The sequence below is a fragment of the Schistocerca nitens genome, chromosome 6 (assembly GCF_023898315.1).
Source record: "Schistocerca nitens isolate TAMUIC-IGC-003100 chromosome 6, iqSchNite1.1, whole genome shotgun sequence".
NCBI classification, from domain to species: domain Eukaryota; kingdom Metazoa; phylum Arthropoda; class Insecta; order Orthoptera; family Acrididae; genus Schistocerca; species Schistocerca nitens.
This window is the reverse complement of record NC_064619.1, coordinates 391,716,937-391,736,827: the sequence shown is the minus strand read 5'-3', so window position 1 is coordinate 391,736,827 and position 19,891 is coordinate 391,716,937. Positions and strand designations below refer to the sequence as shown.

Genomic DNA, 19,891 nt, shown 5'->3' with positions numbered 1-19,891 from the left:
AATTACGAAGAAGCAATTCAGTTCTTAGTCTTTGCCATGTTCTACAGTAGTGTGTGTATGTGGAGGCAGATGGTGGGCAGATGTGCAGAAGCTCGTGCAATAACTTTATGCAACAGCTAATGGTGTCAGTCTTCCATTTCTATGCCACAAGCGTAGGATTTGACGATTTTTTTCATGACAGTGTGTCTCCTGATAGCTATTGCGTTATCTTGTGTTCATTAGGGACAGTAGTAACAAAATGCTTTTAATGTTATGTACAGACCACTCTCACTTATTTCTTCACTAGTTTTTCAAGAGTGTTTAAAGTAGAAAATGTGACACCTCTCTGCATTCCCATTTGTGGGGAGAGAGCAGTTGCACCATGTGACTTGAGATCAGAGAGACAGAAAGGAAAATGTTGCTGCTACAAAGTATTATTTCTCCCCTTCTGTAGATCAGTCATTCACCTTTCTTCTTGGTTGCATGTTACTCTGTGTCTGTATGCTGTTCATATTCATGCAATACATTTAGCTTCAGTAATCTTATCTGCAATCAAAGGTGCCAACCAATGCTTGCAATTGCTCACGACCACGCATGCTTCCATTGAGGTAGTTCCTGCCTCTTCTTCCAGGATGTGTGACAAATGACATGCTACAGACGCGAAATTTAACCAACAGGAAGATGATGCTGTGATATGCAAATGATTAGCTTTTCAGAGCATTCACACAAGGTTGGCACCGGTGGCGACACCTACAACGTACTGACATGAGGAAAATTTCCAACAGATTTCTCATACACAAACAGCAGTTGACCGGCGTTGCCTGTTGAAACGTTGTTGTGATGCCTCGTGTAAGAAGGAGAAATGCGTACCATCACGTTTCCGACTTTGATAAAGGTCAGACTGTAGCCTATCGCAATTGCAGTTTATCGTATCGCGACATTGCTGCTCGCGTTGGTCGAGATCTAATGACTGTTAGCAGAATATGGAATCGGTGGGTTCAGGAGGGTAATATGGAATGCCGTGCTGGATCCCAACGGCCTCATATCACTAGCAGTTGAGAAGACAGGCATCTTATCTGCATGGCTTAACGGATCGTGCAGCCACGTCTCGATCCCTGAGTCAACAGATGGGGACGTTTGCAAGACAACAACCATCTGCATGAACAGTTCGATGATGTTTGCAGCAGCATGGACTATCAACTCGGAGACCATGGCTGCGGTTACCCTTGATGCTGCATCACAGACAGGAGCGCCTGCGATGGTGTACTCAACGACGAACCTGGGTGCACGAATGGCAAAACGTCATTTTTTCAGATGATTCCATCTTTTGTTTACAGCATCATGATGGTCGCATTCGTGTTTGGCGACATTGCGGTGAACGCACATTGGAAGCGTGTATTCATCATCGCCATACTGGCGTATCACCCGGCGTGATGGATTGGCTTCCATTGGTTACATGTATCGGTCACCTCTTGTTCTCTTTGATGGCACTTTGAACAGTGGATGTTACATTTCAGATGTGTTATGACCCGTGGCTCTACCCTTCATTTGATCCCTGCGAAACCCTATATTTCAGCAGCATAATGCACGACCGCATGTTGCAGGTCCTGTACGGGCCTATCTGGATACAGAAAATGTTCTACTGCTTCCCTGGCCAGCACATTCTCCAGATCTCTCACCAATTGAAAACGTCTGGCCAATGGTGGCCGAGCAACTGGCTCGTCACAATATGCCAGTCACTACTCTTGATGAACTGTGGTATCATGTTGAAGCTGCATGGGCAGCTGTACCTGTTTGACTCAATGCCCAGGTGTATCACGGCCGTTATTACGGCCAGAGGTGGTTGTTCTGGGTACTGATTTCTCAGGATCTATGCACCCAAATTGCGTGAATATGTATTCGCATGTCAGTTCTAGTATAATATATTTGTCGAATGAATACCCGTTAATCATCTACATTTCTTCTTGGTGTAGCATTTTTAATGGCCACTGGTGTAAATGGACAAACTTTTATTTGTTTTCCATTTTATAGGTAAATTTTTGTCTCGTAGTCACTACTAATGTGCACCTGCAAGTTGCACAGGTAAATTATTAACTACCCTTCTTTGAGACAGCAGCCTCGTGATGCCAATTGATTCTTTTTTTGAGATAGCAGATTTTGTATATTTACTGCCTTGGTTAGTAATTAATTTTTGAAAATTGTGAGAATTATTGTCAGCTAATCTCTCTTTTGATATATGCCATATGTGTATTCTTGTCTTCTTTCTACATCTACATCTACATGGATACTCTACAAATCACATTTAAGTGCCTGGCAGAGGGTTCATCGAACCACCTTCACAACTCTCTATTATTCCAATCTGGTATAGCACGTGGAAAGAATGAACACCTATATCTTTCCGTACGAGCTCTGATTTCCCTTATTTTATTGTGTTGATCGTTCCCCCCTATGTAGGTCAGTGTCAACAAAATATTTTCGCTTTCGGAGGAGAGAGTTGGTGATTGGAATTGTGTGAGAAGATTCCGTCGCAACGAAAAACGCCTTTCATTTAGTTATTTCCAGCCCAAATCCCATATCATTTCTCTGACACTCTCTCCCACATTTCACGATAATGCAAAATGTGCTGACTTTCTTTGAACTTTATCGATGTACTACGTCAGTCCTCCCTGGTGAGGATCCCACAGCGCGCAGCAGTATTCTAAAAGAGGACGGACAAGCGTAGTGTAGGCAGTCTCCTTAGTAGGTCTGTTACATTTTCTAGGTGTCCTGCCAATAAAATACAGCCTTTGGTTAGTCTTCCCCACATTTTCTGTGTGTTCTTTCCAATTTAAGTCATTTGTAATTGTAATACCTAGGTATTTAGTAGAATTTACAGCTTTTAGATTAGTCTGATTTATTGTGTAACCGAAGTTTAACGAGTTCCTTTTAGTACTTAAGTGGATGACCTCACACTGTTTGTTATTTAGGGTCAACTGCCACTTTTTCACCATTCAGATATTTTTTCTAAATCGTTTTGCAGTTTGTTTTGATCTTCTGATGACTTTATTAGTCGATAAATGACAGCGTCATCTGGAAACAACCAAAGACAGCTGCTCAGATTGTCTTCCAAATCGTTTATATAGATAAGGAACAGCAAAGGGCCTATAACACTACCTTGGGGAATGCCTGAAATCACTTCTGTTTTACTCGATGACTTTCGATCAGTTTCTATGAACTGTGACCTCTCTGACAGGAAATCGCAAATCCGGTCACATAACTGAGATGATATTCCATAAGCACGCAATTTTACTAAGAGCTGCTTGTGTGGTACAGTGTCAAAAGCCTTCCAGAAATCCAGGAATACGGAATTGATCTGAAATCCCTTGTCAATAGCACTCAGCACTTGATGTGAATAAAGAGCTAGTTGTGTTTCACAGGAACGATGTTTTCTAAACCCATGTTGACTGTGTGTCAATAGACAGTTTCCTTCGAGGTAATTCATAATGTTTGAACACAATATATGTTCTAAAATTGTGCTGCATATCGACGTTAACGATATGAGCCTGTAATTTAGTGGATTACTCCCACTACTTTTCTTGAATATTGGTGTGACCTGTGCAACTTTCCAGTCTGTGGGTACGGATCTTTCGTTGAGCGAACGGTTGTATTTGATTGTTAAGTATGGAGCTAATGCATCAGCATACTACGAAAGGAACTTAATTATTAAACAATCTGGACCAGAAGACTTGCTTTTATTAAGTGATTTGAGTTGCTTCACTACTCCGAGGATATTTACTTCTACGTTACTCGTGTTGGCAGCTGTTCTCCATTCGAATTCTGGAATATTTACTTCATCTTCTTTTGCAAAGGCATTTAGGAAGGCTGTGTTTAGTAAATCTGCTTTGGATGCACTGTCTTGGATAGTATCTCCATTGTTATTGCGCAGAGAAGGCATTGATTGTTTCTTGCCACTAACATACTTCACATACGACCAGAATTTCTTTGGATTTTCTGCCAGGTTTCGAGACAAAGTTTCATTGTGGAAACTGTTATAGGCATCTCGCATTGAACTCCGTGCTAAGTTTCGAGCTTCTGTAAAGGATCGCCAATCTTGGGGATTTTGCGTAAGGCATTGTTATTAATTAAATTTCTCTTATGTTAATCCTGTTGAATGCGCCGTCCAACTGTGACTGAAGTTTTGAGTGACACTATTGAAAGAGAAATGTGCCATCTGCAAAATGGAAGACTTCAACCATTCAAATTGTCATATTCCTCATGTCAGTCAGTTCCTCAGAATAAATCTTCAAATTGGAAACTGGACAGTTTTGAATGACATTACAAATGACTGAGTTTTGATTGTTCGTAACTTTTGGATCAGTTCATCCCCTCCACCCCAATACTTTGATAACCTTTTGGTAAAGTGTTGTACTCCAGTGAAGTTTCACAGAAGTACATAACTGCCTTAATCACTACCTTCAGTTCTCTGGATTATCTCTCCAACATGTAGCATACATGGATTTGCTATTTCTCCACACTAGTTCACATTATGTTTTAGCACCAATCATTTCCATTATAGTTCATAACTTGGTGCTCACTCAAATGTAATCCCTCCCACCCTATTTCAGTTGGATGATACAGTGGCTGTCAAAGGGGTCAGAACATTGTTCTTGCAAAATGTTGTATATTGGATGCATCCCTTCCCAATAAATGCCTCCGCATCATCTTCATTGTGCGCCACACCTCACCAGCTCTGGACTCTGGTACCTGTATGTTGCATGCCTAAACTGTCTACCTGCCATCCCTCCCTCACGCATTCCTATCCTGCATGCCTGCTGCCTCGTTTACAGTGGGAATTTGGATTAAATTGCTGCATTCCATTCAAAAAAATAGACTTCAGCAACTTTTTTTGTTGTACTTGCTTAGTTATTTGTGCACTTTGGTACCTTTTAAAACTTCACTTTAGAAAAAAAGCCTTTTTTCTAATGAGCTATCGATAAAGTCCAAATGTACTTCAAGGGTTGTCATGTTTTTAAAATGTAGGCGTGTCCTTTCACTGTTCATAGTATCAGAGAGATAGCTGCTTCAGCACATAGGTCAGTTATGAGGAGCATTAATATTGAACACTTTGCATGTGTTTCTTCAACAGAGTACGTATTCAGATTCCACATAGTAACTTATATTATATCCTATTTTTTGTTTTACCCTCAGGTGTCTACCGATAATTTAACTGACATTTGTCAGTTTTTGCACTGGTACTCTCTCTTCTTCTGCTCTGGTTGCCAACTAAATAATAAAGTTAATATTGAGAGGTAGCTACTGTGCATGAAGAGGTTTTATATAGTCACTTTCCATGCTTATACAGTGAAATAGCAGCGTGCTCCCCTTTGCTGTAGTGTGTGACTATACCTTGTCATATGATGAAATTTAGTTCCTTAATGGCCAGTCTTATACTACACTTTGCTTTATTGAGTGAAAGTGACAAGTACAGGTAGACTGGCTATGGGTAATAGCTGTGGCTTGGAGCCACATTTTTTCCAAGAATCTCCTACTCAACTACACATAGTTCAAGGTTATTTACATTTCTGTGGAGTCATCATCTGATGCGTATGAAATAGCTGAATAGAGATGGTTTCACTGTCGATAAATTACACGAATATAAAGTGGGGCATAGGCTTCAGAGCAAGTGATACTGTAAGGTATAAAAAATGGATGACAGGTATTTCATTTTGGCAGTGTGAACATATCTGTAGTGTGTTATTTCATTCAGAAGATTTGATTCTGTAATATGTAACATCATAATAGCCTACATTGAATTAGAACTGGTTTAAAGTTAAGAAAGTGAATTGTCCCAATCTTTTTCTTCCTCTTGTCACTTGGATGAAAGCATGAAACGGATTATGTCAAAAGCTACTTCACATTGTTCCATTGCATGATGAAAATTTGGTACAAGCAAATTACACGGTTTAATGAAATTGTTCCTTTAATAGTGGGCATTTCTTCTGTGGCTAGGGGAGCCATTTAGCTATAACTATGCAAAAAGTATATAATTTAATTATCCAAACTGTGTTAGAAGCTATAAGTTGTGGGAGAAATGATGTAGTAACAGTTTTATAACTGATACTAGTATTCATTTTGCTATGCTACCATCTTGTCTCTGTTAATTAGTTCCTTCCTAATTAGGAATATCCTTTATTTGACTGTGAGGCATCATACTGTGAAATGGTAACTCCTCTTTACAGTAGTTGATCAGTAATTATGATTTTACTATACACTTAACTACAAAATGATGCAAGCAAGCTGCTGCTGTTGTTGTTGTTGTTGTTGTTGTTGTTGTTGTGGTCTTCAGTCCTGAGACTGGTTTTATGCAGCTCTCCATGCTACTCTATCCTCTGCAAACCTTTTCATCTCTCAGTACCTACTTCAGCCTACATCCTTCTGAATCTGCTTAGTGTATTCATCTCTTGGTCTCCCTCTACGATTTTTACCCTCCCTGCTGCCCTCCAATGCTAGATTTGTGATCCCTTGATGCCTCAGAACATGTCCTACTAACTGGTCCCTTCTTTTTGTCAAGTTGTGCCACGAACTCTTCTTCTCCCCAATTCTATTCAATACTTCATCATTAGTTATGTGATCTACCCACCTAAGCAAGCTACCACACATGAAATAATTCTTATGCAAATAGGTGGGAAGATGCTAACTGTACTGTTATTTGTTTCCAAACTTTTAGATGTTTGAGGGTGGGACAGCAACATCACAAATGGAACACATTAGCAGGAACAATTGAGCCTATCTGCATTTCTACTCGCAGAAAACGTTAACATGTAAAACACCTCAGACTGAACAGCATGTAATTAACTAATAATCAGTAATTAAATGTACAGTTATAGCTGCATTGAATTGATGGCACAATGCACACTGGTGGATGGTCTTTTAATTACAACTGTGAAAATCGTATAATTCTTATAAGTGTGCATAAGTTCACTGTCTAGTAAACATGTGAAAGACTGCATTCAAATAGTGGAAACTCCAGATTGGAATATCGACAATATTAGGAAAATGATAGGTTGCTATTCACCATAAAGATGACATGTCGAGTTGCAGCCAGGCACAATGAAAAGACTTACACATTTAGCTTTCAACCCAAGCCTTCTTAAAACACACACAAGTCAGCACATTGCACGCACAAATCACCGCTCTCTGGTGCAGCTCCAACCAGAAGCTTTGGCTTTGGTCGAAAACTCAATGTGTAACAGTCTTTTTATTGTGCATGTCAGGAACTCAACATGTCATCTTTAAGGAAAGACAACATTTAACTAACATTATGCAAAAACTTGAACTGCACTGGTTAGCACTTTAATTTTCTCACACATAATGAAATTAATGTTTTCACTGAACTTTATTCACCGCAGTGCCTCTACTGCTTAGTAATGAATTTGGAACTCTTTCTTGTAAAGTCAGCTTTGTTGAATATGCCACAGTTATTTGATATATTTGCTACAGGAAGCTGATTTATTATTCAGATGATCCCATTGCATTAGTTGATTTTTAGAATGTATTAACTTTAGCTTGTACGAGATTTATTTTGTAATTGTTAACTACAAAACAAATGTTTTAGGCACATGGAATGTAGTATTTGGTTGCACTCACTACTTAACTAATAAAATGTGTAAGACCATTTGCAATGAACAGACAAGAGATTATTCAAAATAAAGCACCACGACTGAGAGAGGTTGGCTTCACAGTTCAAAAACATGACTTTCCCTAATGGCCTCCTGAGACATGTTCACTGATTACACACATATAAGCTGATTACACAACACACGTAATACAAAATATGTTAGTTCATAGTTGCTTCAATGAACAGTTAATTTGCCTCTGTTAGGAATGCTCCATAATTTCAAACAGTCGTGTCTGTTAAAGATTTGCCTCCACATAAGCTGCTGAATCTTTGTACAAATAGCTAGCCACTGTCTGCAACATTCATTAGGATGGCCATTCCACCAAAACAAAACTGGCTTTTAAATACTTGCAGATATAGAACCAACATCACAATGGTATACAGCTGTTATACAGGGTGGAGCAAGGAAGACACTGTTTTCACTATTGAATAATTGAAACATGGTTTTATTTTTTAAAAATCTTGTTTTTGAAATCTGCATACCTTAATTATGTTCAGAAAATAATATTGCTGAAACGATGTCCTTCTTGCTGGACACAAATTGGGATCCTCATATGAAAGTTATTCATGGCTCATTCCAACATCTAATTCGGGACAGCTTCAATTTCCTGACAAATGGAAGTCTTGAGGTCATCAGTTGCACGGGGCTTGTTCATGTACACTCCTGACGTCAAGCAACCCCACAAAAAGAAGTCACAGATCGATAGATTGAGTGAGCATGGGGGCCAAGGAACATCACCATATCATGAAATGACATGTCTTGGGAACATTTGTTGAACCACTTCCATGGATGCTCTCGCTGTGTGCGCTGGCACCATCTTATTGGAACCACATTTCTCTCATGCTAAATCAACACATTTTAAGTTCTGGACAAAGATAGTTGTTTAACATTTCGATCTAGTGCACTGATGTCACAGTAACTGCAGTTTCTACCTCTTCAAAAAAATTGATGTCCAACAATCCCTGTCTTAGAGATAATGCACCACACTTTTGACTTTTGAGCTGTAGAGAGGTTTTTGGTGTAACTCATGTGGGTTGTCCGACACCCAGTACAGACAGTTCTGTGCATTAACACAACCATTCTCTACATTCTCATAAACATTTAGATGAAAATTTGTTTTATCACCAATGAATATTGGGATATCTGCATCTTCCGTAAAAATAGTGTCCACTATGTCACAAAATTCTCTACGCTGCACAAAATCTGTTTCACTTAGCTGCTGGACAATCATTTTGTACAGGTGAAAATTGAGCTCATTGTGTATGATGCGAAAGGCATACCCAGTGATACAGCGTGTCACCTAGCTGATCATTTCGGACCAACTAGAACTGCCATTTTTACACTATATACATTTTCCAGATTCGAACTGAATAGGAAAGACCAGGTGATTTCTTTTTCATCACAGATCCAGTATTCCTAAACGCTGCAACCTCTTGAAGTATAGTGTTTCAGTCTGGCTCAACATCTCGATGCCTAACATTAAAATTTTGATGAAAAAGATGTTGAACCATGACCACAGAATCTTTATTTCTAAAGAACTGCTTCACTGTGAACACACGACACTCTATACTCCAATATTCCACAGCGACTGAAATTGCTATGTCTGAACTGCCTGCCAACAGTCGCTGGAGATCAGTAACCCACTCATTGATGAGTACTAGCAGTTAAAAAAAAAAAAAAAAAAAAAAAAAAAAAAAAAAAAAAAAAAAAAAAAAAAAAAAAAAACATGTGTTTCCTCTGCTCCACCCTGTATAACAGTTGATTTCAGAAGTAGCATTTACAAACAGTTTACCAAGGTTGAATCCGTGTGCTCATAAGCAACTTTTCATCAACACTTCCAAAGACAGTCCAATGAAACGGTGGGATAGGATTGCTTTCTTTGTTCAGCAGTAAATCTCCTAACTGATGTAATAGCTATTTCTTTACAGCCATTACTCTCTCATGTACTACGTAAACTTTAAACTTTTTGACAGTACTATTTAATATTTTGTTTTATGTATGGCATAATTTCCTCCCCCCATGAACCATGGACCTTGCCGTTGGTGGGGAGGCTTGCGTGCCTCAGCGATACAGATGGCCGTACCGTAGGTGCAACCACAACGGAGGGGTATCTGTTGAGAGGCCAGACAAACATGTGGTTCCTGAAGAGGGGCAGCAGCCTTTTCAGTAGTTGCAGGGGCAACAGTCTGGATGATTGACTGATCTGGCCTTGTAACATTAACCAAAACGGCCTTGCTGTGCTGGTACTGCGAACGGCTGAAAGCAAGGGGAAACTACAGCCGTAATTTTTCCCGAGGACATGCAGCTCTACTGTATGATTAAATGATGATGACGTCCTCTTGGGTAAAATATTCCGGAGGTAAAATAGTCCCCCATTCGGATCTCCGGGCGGGGACTACTCAAGAGGACGTCGTTATCAGGAGAAAGAAAACTGGCGTTCTACGGATCGGAGCGTGGAATGTCAGATCACTTAATCGGGCAGGTAGGTTAGAAAATTTGAAAAGGGAAATGGATAGGTTAAAGTTAGATATAGTGGGAATTAGTGAAGTTCGGTGGCAGGAGGAACAAGACTTTTGGTCAGGTGATTACAGGGTTATAAATACAAAATCAAATAGGGGTAATGCAGGAGTAGGTTTAATAATGAATAAAAAAATAGGAGTGCGGGTTAGCTACTACAAACAGCATAGTGAACGCATTATTGTGGCCAAGATAGACACAAAGCCCATGCCTACTACAGTAGTACAAGTTTATATGCCAACTAGCTCTGCAGATGATAAAGAAACTGATGAAATGTATGACGAAATAAAAGAAATTATTCAGGTAGTGAAGGGAGACGAAAATTTAATAGTCATGGGTGACTGGAATTCGTCAGTAGGAAAAGGGAGAGAAGGAAACATAGTAGGTGAATATGGATTGGGGGGAAGGAATGAAAGAGGAAGCCGCCTTGTAGAATTTTGCACAGAGCATAACTTAATCATAGCTAACACTTGGTTCAAGAATCATGAAAGGAGGCTGTATACATGGAAGAAGCCAGGAGATACTGACAGGTTTCAGATAGATTATATAATGGTAAGACAGAGATTTAGAAACCAGGTTTTAAATTGTAAGACATTTCCTGGGGCAGATGTGGATTCTGACCACAATCTATTGGTTATGAACTGCAGATTGAAACTGAAGAAACTGCAAAAAGGTGGGAATTTAAGGAGATGGGACCTGGATAAACTGAAAGAACCAGAGGTTGCAGAGAGTTTCAGGGAGAGCATAAGGGAACAATTGACAGGAATGGGGGAAAGAAATACAGTAGAAGAAGAATGGGTAGCCCTGAGGGATGAAGTGGTGAAGGCAGCAGACGATCAAGTAGGTAAAAAGACGAGGGCTAATAGAAATCCTTGGGTAACAGAAGAAATATTGAATTTAATTGATGAAAGGAGAAAATATAAAAATGCAGTAAATGAAGCAGGCAAAAAGGAATACAAACGTCTCAAAAATGAAATCGACAGGAAGTGCAAAATGGCTAAGCAGGGATGGCTAGAGGACAAATGTAAGGATGTAGAGGCTTGTCTCACTAGGGGTAAGATAGATACCGCCTACAGGAAAATTAAAGAGACCTTTGGAGAGAAGAGAACCACTTGTATGAATATCAAGGGCTCAGATGGAAACCCAGTTCTAAGCAAAGAAGGGAAGGCAGAAAGGTGGAAGGAGTATATAGAGGGCTTATACAAGGGAGATGTACTTGAGGACAATATTATGGAAATGGAAGAGGATGTAGATGAAGACGAAATGGGAGATAAGATACTGCGTGAAGAGTTTGACAGAGCACTGAAAGACCTGAGTCTAAACAAGGCCCCGGGAGTAGACAACATTCCACTAGAACTACTGATGGCCTCGGGAGAGCCAGTCATGACAAAACTCTACCATCTGGTGAGCACGATGTATGAGACAGGCGAAATACCCTCAGACTTCAAGAAGAATATAATAATTCCAATCCCAAAGAAAGCAGGGGTTGACAGATGTGAAAATTACCGAACTATCAGTTTAATAAGTCACAGCTGCAAAATACTAACGCGAATTCTTTACAGACGAATGGAAAAACTGGTAGAAGCCGACCTCGGGGAAGATCAGTTTGGATTCCGTAGAAATGTTGGAACACGTGAGGCAATACTGACCTTACGACTTATCTTGGAAGAAAGATTAAGAAAAGGCAAACCTACGTTTCTAGCATTTGTAGACTTAGAGAAAGCTTTTGACAATGTTGACTGGAATACTCTCTTTCAAATTCTGAAGGTGGCAGGAGTAAAATACAGGGAGCGAAAGGCTATTTACAATTTGTACAGAAACCAGATGGCAGTTATAAGAGTCGAGGGGCATGAAAGGGAAGCAGTGGTTGGGAAGGGAGTGAGACATAGTTGTAGCCTATCCCCGATGTTATTCAATCTGTATATTGAGCAAGCAGTGAAGGAAACAAAAGAAAAATTCGGAGTAGGTATTAAAATCCATGGAGAAGAAATAAAAACTTTGAGGTTTGCCGATGACATTGTAATTCTGTCAGAGACAGCAAAGGACTTGGAAGAGCAGTTGAACGGAATGGACAGTGTCTTGAAAGGAGGATATAAGATGAACATCAACAAAAGCAAAACGAGGATAATGGAATGTAGTCAAATTAAGTCGGGTGATGCTGAGGGAATTAGATTAGGAAATGAGACACTTAAAGTAGTAAAGGAGTTTTGCTATTTAGGGAGTAAAATAACCGATGATGGTCGAAGTAGAGAGGATATAAAATGTAGACTGGCAATGGCAAGGAAAGCGTTTCTCAAGAAGAGAAATTTGTTAACATCGAGTATAGATTTAGGTGTCAGGAAGTCGTTTCTGAAAGTATTTGTATGGAGTGTAGCCATGTATGGAAGTGAGACATGGACGATAACTAGTTTGGACAAGAAGAGAATAGAAGCTTTCGAAATGTGGTGCTACAGAAGAATGCTGAAGATAAGGTGGGTAGATCACGTAACTAATGAGGAGGTATTGAATAGGATTGGGGAGAAGAGAAGTTTGTGGCACAACTTGACTAGAAGAAGGGATCGGTTGGTAGGACATGTTTTGAGGCATCAAGGGATCACAAATTTAGCATTGGAGGGCAGCGTGGAGGGTAAAAATCGTAGAGGGAGACCAAGAGATCAATACACTAAGCAGATTCAGAAGGATGTATGTTGCAGTAGGTACTGGGAGATGAAGAAGCTTGCACAGGATAGAGTAGCGTGGAGAGCTGCATCAAACCAGTCTCAGGACTGAAGACCACAACAACAACATGGCATAATTGAAGTAGTAAAGATCTTAATATTAACAGATATTATCTAAAACACAATAAAGAATGAAGTTGATTCATTCTAATCTTTATTGGTAGGTAGCAGCATGTTGCGGTGCTGTACTAGTGTGTCATGCAGCTCTTTGTTAATTTGTGCTACTACCACTAGATGGAGCTGGCTTACACACTGTTGGTAGCCTGTATTATGCCAGATTATCTGTGCTACAGACATGCGTTGCCAGTGCATAAAACAAAAATTGATTCTGACGAATTTATATTTTGATTGTAATACATGTATCATTGCAATTTTTGCTGTGTTCAATACTACCAACATTATTTACAGGTGGTAAAAAGGCAGTAGAAGTTCATGCTGCTGTCTGGGTACCTGATTCTGAGGCTGCTGTCTGCATGCACTGTAAAAAAACTCAGTTTACTGTGCTGAATCGACGGGTAAGTCAGATTTTTTTAAATGTCATTTGTTGCATGTTTAGTAGAAGTGAGGATTAAGTTAGTGTAGCAAGAATCACAGTAGTAAGAAATCAAACTCCAATAATGTCAATACCACTCTCTAATAATTGTTTGCATAAAACTTCATGGATTCATCAATTAATTAATTCACTCATTATATTTCATAAATCCTATCACAGGGTGTATACGACCCGTGACAACGGGGAGATCTGGGAAAAACCCAGGAATTTTTTCATCTGGGAAAAACCCGGGAATTTGTTAGAATTCTGGGAATTTTTCATTGCTTTTGTTTTCAGTTAAATTTTTGTAATTTTGACTTGTAAGAACCAATATTTTAACAAAGGATATTACTGTATCCCACTACTGCAGAATAATACTGCAGCAATAAAACATGAACGAGAGAAAAACGAAAATAAAACTTAAATTGCAAAGGAAATGCGCCATATGCAGCAACAAAACACAGTGTGCATACAAGCGTCTGCAAACAGCAAAATGTGCCATAGGCTTTAGGAAGACTATGCAATGCTTCGTAACAACAAATTGCCTCTGACGAGCGTGATGTCACAACTGTTTATATTAGATTTGTTTTAGCAGTTACGAGCGGGATCATGTGCATGTGCAGTTGAGTAGAACCTTCTCCCGCTTCTGCCTACACAAATGTGGCTGTTGACTGTGTAAGCAGTCGCAGCAAGCAGCTAGATGCTACCGGGGAAAAATTTGCTGGCACGCCCAGGCTCCCAGATTCATGCATGCGCATGAGAAAAACCCTTGTTTTGCAAAGCGCCTAGCATCCAGCGCTCGTTGGTCTATTGATTATTCATATGATTTTGAAAAGCATACCTGTCGATTTTTGAACACATTCTAAGTTGATTTCTGAATGAATCATAATTTGATTTGTGAATTTGTGCATAGTGTACGTGATGTCTCTGTCAAGGGAATCCTTGTTGCATCTAGAAACAAACTTCCCTGCAGACAGAAAGCAAACTTCCCTGCAGACAGAAAGCAAACTTCCCTGCAGACAGAAAGCAAACTTCCCTGCAGACAGAAGGAGCAATACGAGCTGAGCAGAGTAAAGCCGAACGGATGAATGCCAACCGCTGTCTCATTATGTGGTTGATTGGGTTTGTGAATGATGAGCATTGTTATTATTACTAGTGAAATCCATAGATTCAGACTACTGGAGTGGAAATAAACGACTAACAGGAATAACTTGGTAAGAACGATTACATATGATCTTCCCGCCAGATCGCTCTACTAGTAAGGGCCAGTTATACGGTCCTCAGCTCGCAGCCGCTTGAAGCTCTGTTCTGGAAGTAGCACGGAAAACGTGTTGTACGAACATGTAACAACATCTAGCCAGAGAATAATCGTGGGATAACTAAACCGGTGATCCTGGCAGAGTTAGTGAAGTTAACCGGCGAATAAGCTTTGACATTGGCAGGATAGTTACAGAATTAGTGATGACAAGACTGTTTGTTAGAACGAGGAAGGAGAAGAAAACAGGGACATGACACAAATTATGGAAGAATATGACGATTCCAAATTTTTATAAGAAATTCGTAGTACTACTTTTCTATCTCATGCTTAAGAAACTGGAGCGTATGAGTGAAGTGTGAAACTATTTCCTAATGTAAAGCTTTTTGCTTGTAGTGGGCCTAATAGGCATTTGATATTGGTACTTTGTGAATTATATTCTGTCGTGTTATAAAAATGACCATTTGTGCCAAAACAGTCTCGTTTCTTTGGTGTGTTTTACAGTTGCTGCAGTATTAGAAAGGCCAATATAGTCTTATAGCCCAGTGACAAAACAGACATAATCAGATCGAGAAACCACACCAGTCTTGTGTATTAAATGTATTAACAGTTTTTTCAGTATTGGATAATGACATTTCGATTTTTCATGTAGCAAAACATTTGATGAACTTTGATGAGGTAATAGATTCTTTTGCAGAAAGGAAAGCACACCATGGAAAGCTGTAGCAAGATTAGATAGAAAAAAATGCTAGGAGCTACTTGAAGAAATGTGTACTTTATTGCTCGGCTCTTGTCTTTATTGGTTTTATGTATCCTATATTAAATTTTATGTCACGCAAAACAGCAAGTTGTTAGCTAATAGGCAATAAAGAGTGCAAATTTTCTGAAGAGTTCTTGTTCTCCTGATTACAAAGAATCCCATCCGCTATTAATTGCGAGATTTTTTTTAAGAGGGACAGACTGTCAAACCGGCCGACTGGGAGCAGGAGAGGCACCACAGAACATTTCAATTTCCACTGTCTTGAATATAGTTTGATAGCATCCATTACAAAATATACACATTTCAATTCCACACAGCGAAATACAGTGACGTGCGATAGAAGAATGCTATCTGAAGAGACTTGGCACTGCACTTTGGCACACTTACGACCAAACAATGTGTCTTACATTTCCGAACACACATGTTTTATGTTTCAGACTATTCAGAAAGATGTGCACTACAAGATGAACATATTTTTGAAAATTCGTTTTTTTTTTTTAGTATTGACCCGGTTAGCAAAATATCGTAGATCCAGGGCTGGTGCGCAGAGCAGTCTGAGTTATAGTGGGTAGTTTCAACATGACCGGTGTTTACATTTAGTGATTTTGCCATTTCTCGTACATTTATTCTCATGTCAAATGAAAACAAAATGGATATCTGTGGCCAGGAGCTATCAAGTGAATGAAAATACATTCACGTAGTTACGGAAGGCTAAAATATGTTATTGGTTTTAGATTTTATTTTATTTCCACCTTTCCTGACAGTGAAATTATTTTTGTCTGTTTGCTAAAGAAATTTGACTTTTATTAACCTTTTCCGCAGAGGCAGTCACTGTATTTGAAATGAAATATTTAATTCCACAGTACTGGCCAGTTTCAACTGTTCGCTACATTTCAAGTGCACGTTTTCATCTTCTAGCACGTATGGCATTATGCCATAATAAGGAACCAAACATGATGTAATACAGTACTGGTGATCCAAGAAAATTTAAATCCCGAAAACCACCCTGAAAAACTTAGTATCAGATTGAGGTCTACTTCATTGGGAATCTGGACATATAAATGTGCACTTTAAGGTATGCACTTTAAATGTGCACATTTAAGTATGGTTCACGAAATTCCAATGCTCTTGGAGTATCCTCTGATGTCTTGTTTCTTTTACGACATAATTTATTATCTTTAAATGTTTTGTACGTACGTACATACGGGCTTCCTACGGCCAGGTAGCTGTGCAAGCACTGTGTCGCCTGTTATCTGCACTCTCAGGCAACTGCTGAAACGAACCCATTTCTAACGAGTCGCGGGAAAATATTGTGAATGGTGGCTTGAAAGGCATTACTTTCAAAGTAAATATCCTTTTACGTAAGTTGAACTATGTGCGAGAATGTACCATGAATTTCTTAAATCAGAGAGCGCTTGACTCTCATTTGACGAGCCATTTAGAAGAATTTTGAAACCTGAAGATCAGACATTTATGTCACTATTAAAAATTTTACTGGCACATTTGTGTGATATAAGATTAGATGGGTAGATTACATAACTAATGATGAAGTATTGAATAGAATTGGGGAGAAGAGGAGTTCGTGGCACAACTTGACAAAAAGAAGGGACCAGTTAGTAGGACATGTTCTGAGGCATCAAGGGATCACAAATTTTGCATTGGAGGGCAAAAATCGTAGAGGGAGACCAAGAGATGAATGCACTAAGCAGATTCAGAAGGATGTAGGTTACAGTAAGTACTGGGAGATGAAGAAGCTTGCACAGGATAGGGTAGAATGGAGAGCTGCATCAAACCAGTCTCAGGACTGAAGACCACCACAACAACAACAACAACAACAACAACAACAACAACATCTTAAAGTGTAACACGCGCAAGAAAGATCTACATTATATGCAAAAGCTTAGCTTCTCTTGCAGCTTATTAACCTTAGAGATCAATATTATATGTGAACGCTTTGTTTTTCTTGGAGCAACACTATGTATTCTGATTTAAACTATTAACCTTCCCTGTTTGTGTGTTCGTGCTACGTAACAGTGATGTTGCTGTTGGCTGACTACATTACGTGTCCCATGCTCTGAATATCTGCTGTCATTGGCTGGCGATATCACATGACATGAGCAATAACTGGCTTACAGGAGCGCATCTAAATCTCGATTTCAATGATTCGGAAAGTAACATGCGTTGTTTGGTGGAATTCCAATGTATACTTTCGTAATACGAAAATAGGCAGTGTACATGTTGTTGCACAGCAAAGATATTTCCAAAATGTGTCTTTTTCCCTGAGTTTCGTTTTCTAAAGTGCCGGGAAAGTCAATGCCCGTGTATAAAATCATAACCATTCAAAGGATTGATAAGTTTCACAGCGAAAATATGTCACTTAACACGGAAAAAGTGTTCTTTCACCTGGGAGAAAGTGTATTTTTAACTGGGAAATCCGGTAATTATTTTTCCTTGTCCACATATACACCCTGTTTCATTTAATTATCACAGGTGGAGTTTTCAATACGTTTAATGTCTGGAACAAAATTTCTACATACAGACAAATGCAAACAGTTATGTAAATTCTCATCACTGATCTTTGCTCTTAACTGAGAATTATTAATTTTCATAACGGAAAAGAATCTCTCATAAACGTATGTCAAGCCAAACATTGACATTATCTTCGTGGCTTCACGATGGAGACGAGGAAACTCTTGCTGTGGAAAGTCGTGATAAAAGTCTATTACACGTCTTGCCAAAAAAAAAAAAAAACTTGTCTCGGACGAGAATTACACTGTAGATCTATTAATTACATTTGCAAATTGGGATGAATATCAACTACAGAAAGAGAAAATGGTCTCGAGAACCATTCAAAAGCTTGGGATAAATGTGATATATCCCCAAATCGCTTGAGAAATTCCTCTTTTATTGCACTAAGTACGGAAAAATATTCTTTGCAATTCTGTTCTCGCACAGTAGACGGAGTAGGGAAATGCACTTAGTTTTCTGACGAGATCCATCGTTCCACATCTCAAGCTTTCTAGTGAAAGCTTGCACCTTTTCAGCCATTTCACAAATTAACTGATTTTCTCCTTGCAAACTTGTGTTCAATGCATTCATGTGTCTAGTAATGTCCACTAAAAATGGAAGCTCGGCAACCCACTCTGGATCTTCTATCTTGGGATCGTACCTTCCTTTGTCCTTTAAAAACTGATTTATTGTTATTCTCAGTTCAAAAAATCTTTTGAGTACATTAATGTGGCTAAGCCAGTGGACTTCACTGTGGTATGGTATGTCACCGTGCTCTTCCCCAATTTCAGCTAAATATATGTGAAACTGTCAATGTGTAAGCCTGTGGGATCCCAAATAATTAACTGCCCAAATTACCACTTGCATGACGTCCTCAGTTTTGCTGCTTTTGCACAGAGTACTTCTTGGTTCAAAATGCAGTGGATGCTGTACAATGATTCTTCTGTACGCTCTAGCTTTTTTCTTAGTAATCCAACAAATCCCATTTGTTCTCCTTTCATTGCAGGTGCTCCGTTTGTTCTCACTGACACCAAACATTCCCAGCTGAATCGACAGCTTCTTCAACGGCTTTTAGGATATCCGTGCCGGTGGTCGTGCTTTTTAAAGATATCATATCTAAAAAAATACTCTGTTATGTGCAGAGCATTGTCCACACTGCGGACATAAATCACTAATTGCGCAGTGTCTGAAATATCTGTGGACTCGTCAAGTGTGATGGAAAATGCAATAAACTCCTGCACTGCACTCCTTAATTGACGCTAAACGTCACCTGCATGGCACTTATGCAACGACTTAACAGTCCGCCGAGAAAGAGTGATCGCTCGAAACTGATTTGCATTCAGTGGGCAAAGTAAATTTGTAGCGTCATTGATGCACTCCTTTATAAACTCTCCTTCAGCAAATGGTCTTCCAGCACTTGCTATATTAAGCGCAATCTTATAACTTGCACATACCGCTGGGCTATCATTGTTGTCGTCCTGAAAAATTGAAAACAGTGCTCCATAAAATGTTAAATCAGTTAGATGAGAGATATGACGAAAGAAAGTCGCAGATCTCTCGTGACAACAGCAACTTACGTCAGATTCATCTAGTATCGTCAGATCGCTCTTCCTGAGCTCAGTCAATTTCCCCACCCGCTCAGAATCCGACAATAAATTGTACTTGTCCTTGTGAAATTTATTATAATGGCATTCAATACTAAACTTCTGCTGACGAGTGGGATTAAACATTTCAAATTTTCATGTTTTTGCGCAAAGAAAAAAAATTATTCTCCCATTACTTTTTTAAAAGATAGCAAATCTTCACTTCTCTGTTTCCTTGATTCACTCTGCATTTTCCGGTTCTTGAAATACAACGTTCACTGTGTAATGGTACTTGAATTACGTAACCATTACGGCACCTCACCTCAACCTCTCGATACCAGCAATATTCTACTGTGTTTCTGTAAAATAGTTAACATATTTC

The 19,891-nt window shown here is 39.2% G+C and overlaps 1 protein-coding gene across 3 annotated transcripts in view; it reads left to right on the top strand.

Annotated features, from left to right (window-relative positions):
• The window catches only part of LOC126263065 (pleckstrin homology domain-containing family F member 2), a 145,859-nt gene that overhangs the window by 46,061 nt on the left and 79,907 nt on the right, over positions 1-19,891 (top strand). For all 3 annotated transcript variants that reach the window (XR_007546817.1, XM_049960048.1, XM_049960046.1), the window contains exon 6: positions 13,280-13,386. Coding sequence is in view for 2 of the 3 variants with exons in the window: in XM_049960048.1 (XP_049816005.1) it covers positions 13,280-13,386 (107 nt within the window). In the remaining variant the exon portion in view is untranslated. The remainder of the gene's footprint in view (positions 1-13,279; positions 13,387-19,891) is intronic.